This window comes from Carica papaya, chromosome 1 (assembly GCF_054855325.1).
Source record: "Carica papaya isolate Zhongbai chromosome 1, ASM5485532v1, whole genome shotgun sequence".
Lineage (NCBI taxonomy): Eukaryota > Viridiplantae > Streptophyta > Magnoliopsida > Brassicales > Caricaceae > Carica > Carica papaya.
The window spans coordinates 8,198,458-8,207,069 of NC_142309.1; the positions used below are offsets into that span (position 1 = coordinate 8,198,458).

The 8,612-nt window shown below is 30.9% G+C and overlaps 1 protein-coding gene across 1 annotated transcript; it reads left to right on the forward strand.

Annotated features, from left to right (window-relative positions):
* The first annotated feature begins 1,471 nt into the window (after window positions 1–1,471).
* LOC110820280 (2-aminoethanethiol dioxygenase, putative (DUF1637)) lies at window positions 1,472–4,124 on the forward strand. The gene is made up of 5 exons (XM_022049718.2): window positions 1,472–2,034; window positions 2,707–2,825; window positions 2,915–3,086; window positions 3,462–3,680; window positions 3,762–4,124. The coding sequence occupies exons 1-5, from the start codon at window positions 1,749–1,751 to the stop codon at window positions 3,884–3,886; spliced, it is 921 nt and encodes a 306-aa protein (XP_021905410.1). The 5' UTR covers window positions 1,472–1,748; the 3' UTR covers window positions 3,887–4,124.
* The last annotated feature ends 4,488 nt before the right edge of the window (window positions 4,125–8,612 follow it).

Genomic DNA, 8,612 nt, shown 5'->3' on the forward strand with positions numbered 1-8,612 from the left:
TCAAATTGACACAATGTGCATATATATATATATATGTGTGTGTGTGTGTGTGTATTATATTTAATTAAAAAAAGTCACAACTTTTATGATAAATAGATAGATACAAACCTGAAAGCTTGACCCTACAGAAAGAGATTTATACCGTTAAAGTAAAGGGATTCGTACCACTATAGTCAGGAGCCCTTTGGTTCATATATATTTTATACATATATAAATAAGTAATCTGGTTATATATATAAAGACGTTCGTAATACGCATGCATGGTATAATGGAATATATATATATATATATATAATTTCCTTTAATTAGTTATATACGTATTCGTTTTCTGAATGAATTATAGGGTCTCTATTGGTCTACGTCATTTATAGTAAGCAAGCATATTTCTGCGCATGCACAGTTTTTTAGTGTATATGTCAATGAATTGTGCATTCAAATATATATGTATACACACACAAATTGCAGGAAGTTCCCTAATGTTTTTACAGTTAATATTATCCATTTTCCCATCTTGTTTTTTTCTTCTCACTTCCAAATCTCAAAAGTATATAATACAACATTTGCTTTCATGATTATTATTATTTTTTATTTTCCAGGCAATAAATAACACATATATATGTATATGTATATGTATATATATGAAGTTACTGACTAGACACACACACATATTTGATTTAGACATCAAATCATCTAAATATCATTATATATAGAATTTGTTATACTTTAGTGCTTATTTTGACATGTTTAATTTTTTATTTAAAGTATTTCTTAATATTTTCCCTCCAAAAAGGTTTTGATGTTTATGAAAAATAATTTTAAAAGAATTATGAAGCTTAATTTTTAAAACAAAAATAAGTAATTAAAAATATAAACTATATTATTTTTTAAAATATAATGCGTGTACTTTTAATATCGATACAACACGTGTTGGGCTTTTTTATTTTGAGATATTTTAATTTTGATTACGTATCTAAAATTGATTTTTTATTTTTTACTATGAAAATATATTTTTCAAGATTTCAATTATATTTTACATTAAAGTTTATAGATAGTCCATAGTTTTTTGTGTTTTGATTTTTATTAAATATTTTTCAATTAGGTTATTTTTAAAAATTAAGAAAAATTAAAGTACCCTTAAAAATAAAAAAAACCATGCAGTAAAACATAATGTGAAATTTTGTTACACCCAGAAAGAGTGAAAGTTGAGAAGGGTAGGGTAGTGGTGAATTGTTAAAAGAGGAAAAATAAAGGGCAAAAATAGGAATAGGGAAGAGAGAGTGGATAAAAATCCGCTGTTGGAACAGCCCACTGGAAATCAGAGTTATGGCCCCTGGTTTTGTCTCTCTCCTTTCAAAACTAACTGTATTCCCCTTTCTGCTTTGCCCTAGACTTCTTCCACCCAAACTCCTCCTCCTCTTTTATACCCCCCCCTCTCTCTTCTCCATTTTTCTCCATCATCAACAGAGATGCTTTTTTAAACCATCTCTGTCTTTCTCCTCTTCCTTTTACACCTCAAACGTACCTAACCCCGTACCACAAACTCCTCCCTCATATCACTTTCTTCCACTTTCTCCTCTGTTTCCCTCTCTTCTCCCTCCATTTCCGGCCGCTTCTCCCCTCTTTTTACCTACCCAGATCGTAATCCTTGCCTTTCAGGATTACCCATCTTCTTTCTGGTGCTACCCGTATTGTAATTTGGTGGTTTTGAAGAGGTTTTGTTGGTGCTGGGCCTGTGCAATTGAGGTTGAATGGGGATTGGAAAAACGTACGCTGACCGAAAGGAGGAGTTGTGTGAATCGCCCAATACAAATAGGAATTCTACTACATCCAAGACGGTGAAGACTGCCAATTCTGCCAAAGCTGTCAACACGTCTAAGTCACATAACAAGGGGAAGAGGAGCCGCCGTCGGAACAAGAAAATGACGGCGTTGCCAATTCAGAGGCTATTTGATATCTGCAAGGAGGTTTTTGCCAATGCAGAGCCTGGAATTGTACCCACCCCTGAGAATATCCAACGCCTGCGTGCTGTTCTGGGTAATGTTTTCATTGCTTTTCCTCTGTTTCCTTGCATGTGATTTGAAGTGGAATGTGGGTCGGTTTCATTTTTTCAGTTGTGAAATATGTTTTTGTTCTTTTTTCTTTTAATTTTGTTAGCTCTCAAGAATCTGTATTTGAAGGTTTTAGTTGGGTTCGGGATATAGTTTCGGGCTATGCATTTTGTTTACGAGGTTGTGAAAACTGAGTTTTATTTTCACTTATTGGTTAAATTAAGATGATCATGTACGAGTAATTAAACGAATGTCTCAGGATCTCTTTGTTTTTCTGAAAGTTCTCTTACTGATTCTCGCTCTTTGATTAGTATGATGATGGGTCTCTGTCCTCTATAATTGTTTTTAGAAATGTATTGGCTTTCAACATATTATAAAGATCAGTGCAATTAGTTGAGTGCTTTTGTCAATTTAATTATCTTCTATTCCCTGCTTGTGGGGCATGTCTTCTTTTGTTATGTGGTTATTATGAATTTTGGATTAATTTTAAATGTTAAACTTTTAATTATAAAAGATAAAACTTTTTTGGTACCATGTGTTTCTTATGCTTAATCAAATACTTCTGCATTGGCATGCTTTTGCTTTCTCTGTTTTGTTATTGATTACTAACAAATTCACATTGCGTATTGACATGAAATTTATTTTTTCTTTGGCTCAGATGAAATCAATCCTGAGGATGTTGGTCTCTCTCCTGAAATGCCGTATTTCTGCCAAAAGCTAAATGGAAGAACCCCACCAATAACGTACCTACACCTCTATGAAAGTGACAAATTCTCTGTACGTAACCTTGTTTAGGTTATTACACGAAAGTCTTAGTTAAATCTTATTTAGTAAACACTTTTTTTAGCTTATGGTTAAAAATGCAGATGGGTATTTTCTGCTTGCCGCCATCTGGTGTAATTCCTCTTCACAACCACCCTGGAATGACAGTTTTCAGTAAGCTTCTGTTTGGTACCATGCACATCAAGTCCTACGATTGGGTGGCTGATGCACCTTGCAAGGCTTCATCTACCCTTGAGAGTCCTTCTGAGCCATCGGGTAAGTTTCTTCCTGGGAATCTTTCCTTTTACATTTGTCTGTATATATAGCATCAACCATGGAGTCTGTTCTTCTTTTCCATGCTGAGCATTTGAGGTTCCTCGCAATTGTGCTTTTAGGGTATGTGGGGTTTAAACGAAGAAAATTAGGAGTTTGGTATTGTTAGCAGGATGTTATTCATGGTCATAGAGCTCTGATCTCAGGAGAATAAACATTTAGTGTCAGGAACGATGGGAATGACCAAAATTATCACCCTTTCAATTCCTTAGGGATGTATCTGTTTGGATATACTTGTAATTTAAAAATTGCTCCTTTATCCAATTTTCATGAAGTTCCCCTTTTACATATCATCATGTGTGTGTTAATACAATACAGTGGAGCAAGCTGAAATCCGTCTGGCTAAGATGAAGGTTGACTCCAACTTTACTGCTCCTTGCAACACCTCCATCCTTTACCCGGCTGATGGTGGCAATATGCATTGCTTCACTGCTGTGACGCCGTGTGCTGTGTTGGATGTGCTTGGACCTCCATACTCCGATCCCGATGGACGCCACTGCACTTATTACTATGATTTCCCATTTGCCAATTTCACAGGTATCCATCTTCTCAATCACTTTACAATCTGATTTCTGGGGGTTTACTTGAATGACAAACGGTTTCAATCTGGAATTTCAGTTGATGGAGTTTCAGTGGCCGAGGAGGAGAAGGAAGGACATGCATGGCTTCAAGAGAGACAGAAACTTGGGGACTTTGCTGTTGTTGGAGCATTGTACCGAGGACCAAAGATCGTAGACAAGTGAAAAAAACCGCTCTTATCCATCTCGTTTTTGTTTGTTCTTTCTAACTTTTGGGGACCTCCTTTAGAAGCTGGTGCTTTTTCTTTCTTTCTTTTCTTTTCTTTTTTTCAGTTGACAGTTTCTGTACATAAAAGGAAAACAAAAAAAAGGGAAAAAAGTGTCAAATGCACCGGAAGAGGTTACTGCTTGTAGAACAATGAGAAAATGTTAAAAAAAAGTGGTCTTTTCTTTTTGGTCTCCATTTGTGGTGGTTTTTCCAAGCATCGTCGTAATAAAAATAGCGATACATGCTTTGAGATTACTGCCGATGAAGTTTCTATTCTGCGCAAACAGCATTTATATAGATACAAAGTGGGTTTATGATTTAGACCAAATATATGTCGCCATTTTTGAGACACAGACTCTTCTGTAGCCTACTTGGGAAAAACAAGAATTGTCATGCTGCGTTGGGAGACTAAGGCGATTCTTGTACCGTCAGACAATGTTTAAGTCAATTTCATGTCTGATTCTGTCTCTTAATATCGCAGCTCTCAAGTCTGAACCTTTTGTTTAGCTGGCAAATATTAAACTCCTAGTCTGTTTCAAGGTATTATGAGGAGACAGTTTCGGTATTTCATTCTTCTGAATCTGAAGAATAAAACACAATATAATAAATCACAAGTCTATGCTCGGTCAGACTTATTCGGATCCTAGTTCGTTTGCTACTTGACTTACAGTGGTGTACTTCTGAGTACCACAATCAGCCGCTATGTACCTATATATATATATATATATATATGTATATCTGGTAATAGCACACAGCTTTGCACAGACACTCACAACTCAAGTACACAGTATTTTGTGGTACCATCACTTTTTGAAGATGCCAGATGGAGTTTGGTCTAGTTGAGATTGAGGAGATGTGTTTTTTATTGGCAGGCTGTCAGGGTAAGGTTTGACATACTGATTGTTTGTAGAAACAAACAAAGGATAATCTCATTTGTTCATCTATACATATACGTTAATCTACAAACTGATCATCCTAATTAGCATTATATTGAAGCTGTGATTCCTTCTGTTAAGGAAGAAAACCTGAATCCGAAACCAGCATTTACGTGAACTCTTGTTTATACTGAAAGAAGAAATAAGAGAAGACATGCAATGATGCAAAATACATATACATATTTATGCATATATATTGGGGTAATTGAAGAGAATACACAACAGAGTATACCCTGTTGTCATGGCGATCTGGTTTACTTCGTCACTCTTCTTCTTCTTCTTCTTCTTCTTCTTGTTCTATTATTCAAATTCTTTTGCAGAGCTGATAAAGCGGTCTACCAGGATACGCTGTTACAGATGAAGCACATTCCAGAGCTTGTTCTACTAATTTGTTGAAGCAGAGCCAACCAATCCTCTTTCCCATCCCTTGACCTTGTGGCTTAATGGAGGTTCTAGAACAATAAACTGAATTAATTTTCCAACCTTTCTAATTTATTTTTTTGTTTTTAATAATTTTTTTAACATTTTTCTCATAACTTAACATAAATATTTGGTTTATATGGTATAAATACTTTATTATAAAATTGATAATTCAAGTTTGATTTCTTTGTTCCAATGTGGTTGACGCTAGGCTTTGGTTGTTCTTCTTTTAGTTTTGATTCTTTTATGGAACGTGTTCATTTTAAACAAATAAAAAATGAGATTTTTTTTTAGAATAAATATTCATGAATTCTTAATTTTTAGGACGATCTTGATATTGTATATACTATTACACTTTGTTCCACATATAAAATATATTTTAATTTTAACTTTTTAATGTTTATATGTTTATACATGTACTTAATTATGAAATTTTAGGAGTTGCACAATGGTGAAATAAACAAAAATCATAAAAATATTTTTAAATTTTTAATTTCTATCTTTATGTTTACTGTCATTTTTTTTATTGTTAGTTATTTTTTTTTAATAATTTTGTAAATGAAAAATACAAAATTAAAAAGTAAAAATACCCAAATACTAAAATAACAAAAGAAGGAAAACAAAATGAACTTTTCGGAAAAAAACTCAAAGGAATGTAATCCTCTATGTTATTAAGCTTCTGCGAAATAAATTTTGAATATAATATATTACTTGACGTGAAATAAATATTGAATATGACATTTTATTCAACGTAAAATGAATCTCTATGTCGTTTAAGTCCTGATATTTTACAAAAATTATTAAAATGCACAACCCATTGCAAGAAGAATGCAACTAAAGCTAAAATACCTTGATTTGCTTGGGACTTAAACAGAAGATGAAAAAATGGACCGTTGAAGTACAAAGAAGATTCAATATTATAACTCATTTGTTAGTAAAAATATTGAATCTGTAAAAATAATTTTTTTTTTATACATCACGAGGTTTAACATAAAATAAAATTTATTATAAACTAAATTATACCAATAAAAATTGTAGAGTATCAGGTTGGGTTTAATCGTTTAGCTAACAATTTGTTTATTGGTTAATTTTATTCATTTACAACATAGTTAGATAAATAATATTTACCAATTATGTGCAATTTATAAATCATGAGCATTATCCGATAACATAACACGGTTAATAAAAGACAATGAATTTGTGCTTCCTTCTTTTTTTTTTTTTTCTCAAAGTAAATAATGGTTTTCATTATTTTGAAAAGAGAATTAGGAAGAGGAGAAGGATGCTGCAACTCGTATAGGGTTTTTGAAGGCAATCAGGATGATAAATTGGAAGTAATGTCCGAGAAAGCATCAAGTATAAAATGTCTGGACCAAATTAGACTCGATTTGTAAAAGGAAATGACCTTATTAGCTTTTTATTTGTGTCTGGACTAAATTATAAGTGGCTCAATCTGCCGTTCATTCTTTTATAAATATCAGATTTAAAATTGAACTAAAATCCAATTGTTACTAGTTTTTTGTATTATCAATTCCTTATAATTATTAATTAATTAATGATCTAACTTCGATTATTAATTAATTAAAAAAAATAATAATCAGGACCAATATGATTGACCCTGTAAATCCTAAAAATCAATAATCCAATCAGAGAGATATCCTTTATTATTATTATTATTATTTTGTTTTTTCCATTTCAGAATATATGAATAAATTAAAATATTTATATTTAATGAGTTTATGTATTAAATAAATATGTTTATTATTGAATAAATTAAATATTCAAACTGCTAGTTAAACCCCATATTCAAGTAGTTCAAATGAATGCCTAATCTTTAAAGCATTGACCCACTTTCAATAGAGTATTCACAACTTGTCCTTAAAGTCTTTGGTTGGCAATTAGCGAGAATATATATATATATATATTTTCAAAGAACTATGAACGTGGACCACCCTTTCTTCTCTTCCTTCACACATATCTATTTAATTATATATAATCTATTAGTTTTATTTAACTAAGACTGACACTTACATATATATATATATATATAATATCATTGCCTAAACAAATTTATAGCTTGCTTGAGCTGGTGTTTTGGAACATGAAACTCGATGGGATTTAGAAATAAGGTCAATATCTGATCTTAATGAAAGCAAATTAAAAGAAGCTGCAAATACATATTGAGACTCTTTCATTCAATCATAGTTTCAAAATTTTACCTCAATTGGGAATAAAAATTTGTTGATTAATATAGCCTTCTCTATATATTTTTAGTTCCTTGGAGATTATGTGAAATAGTTAGTACAATTCATAGGGTATAATTTTTTCCTTTAATTACTTGTAATTAGTAATTAGTAATTAGTATATGAAACTACAATTCATAGTAGATTAAATTAATATAGACAATTGCAACTTAAAATTATTTAAAACAGACTTATATATAAAAATTAGTTCCAAAACTTCTTATCTTGACATTGTTAGATAATTAGGAACAGTTTAGTAATCTAATTATCACTAATTTATGAAAAAAATTAGTTTCTAAAATAAAATATAAGAATTATTTCGCGTAAATAAAATTTTAAATAACTCGATAAACACATAAATAATTAAAATGCATGTGAGTACTAACTAGAGCAACTGATAACTAGATAAGCATAATTGTCATCTATATCGTTAACTATAAAAAAAATTTAAAATTATTACATAATTTTCTAACACCCACGCATAAAAATACATGATAATAAATAGATAAAATCAGGTGATAATCAAAGTTCTCTCTGCTATTAGTAGGTATAAAACACTTTTCGTTACATATTATTATAGAGTTCCTTCGTATTAGATTGTTACTGAGATTATAAGTTAGTTATTAAGGAAGAACGTAGAACTGTCACAAGTTCTTTATAACGAATGAAAAACGTTTAAACTCTTATATTAAAGAAGGATATGGAATTGTCACAAGCTTTCTATAGTTATTACAATGATTTTTTTTTTAAAAAAATAAAACATAGAGTCACTCATGTAATTATCTTAATAAATTGATCATGATAAAAGTATCATCTATTATGTTACAAATAATATTAAAAAAAAACTAATAAACTAATCGACTTTAATGAAAACTTTTTATCATAATAACTCGAGATCAGTGAAGAAGAAAAATAATAGAGATGACCGAGTTTATAATTATATTATACATTTCGAAAGACCGAAGATGATGTTCTATGAAGAAAAAAAAAAGTTTTACAATTTTCTAGTAAATACAATTCTTAAATAATATAAGGAAGCATCTTCTTAGCACAAAAAACTATTCCATTAAATCATTGACTTGTAA

Excerpts from the sequence above, each read along its gene's own strand:
- LOC110820280 (XM_022049718.2), top strand. The coding sequence starts at position 1,749 with ATGGGGATTGGAAAAACGTACGCTGACCGAAAGGAGGAGTTGTGTGAA. Across the intron at positions 2,035-2,706 it reads ACGCCTGCGTGCTGTTCTGG|ATGAAATCAATCCTGAGGAT; the intron begins GTAATGTTTTCA and ends TCTTTGGCTCAG. Across the intron at positions 3,681-3,761 it reads CCCATTTGCCAATTTCACAG|TTGATGGAGTTTCAGTGGCC; the intron begins GTATCCATCTTC and ends CTGGAATTTCAG.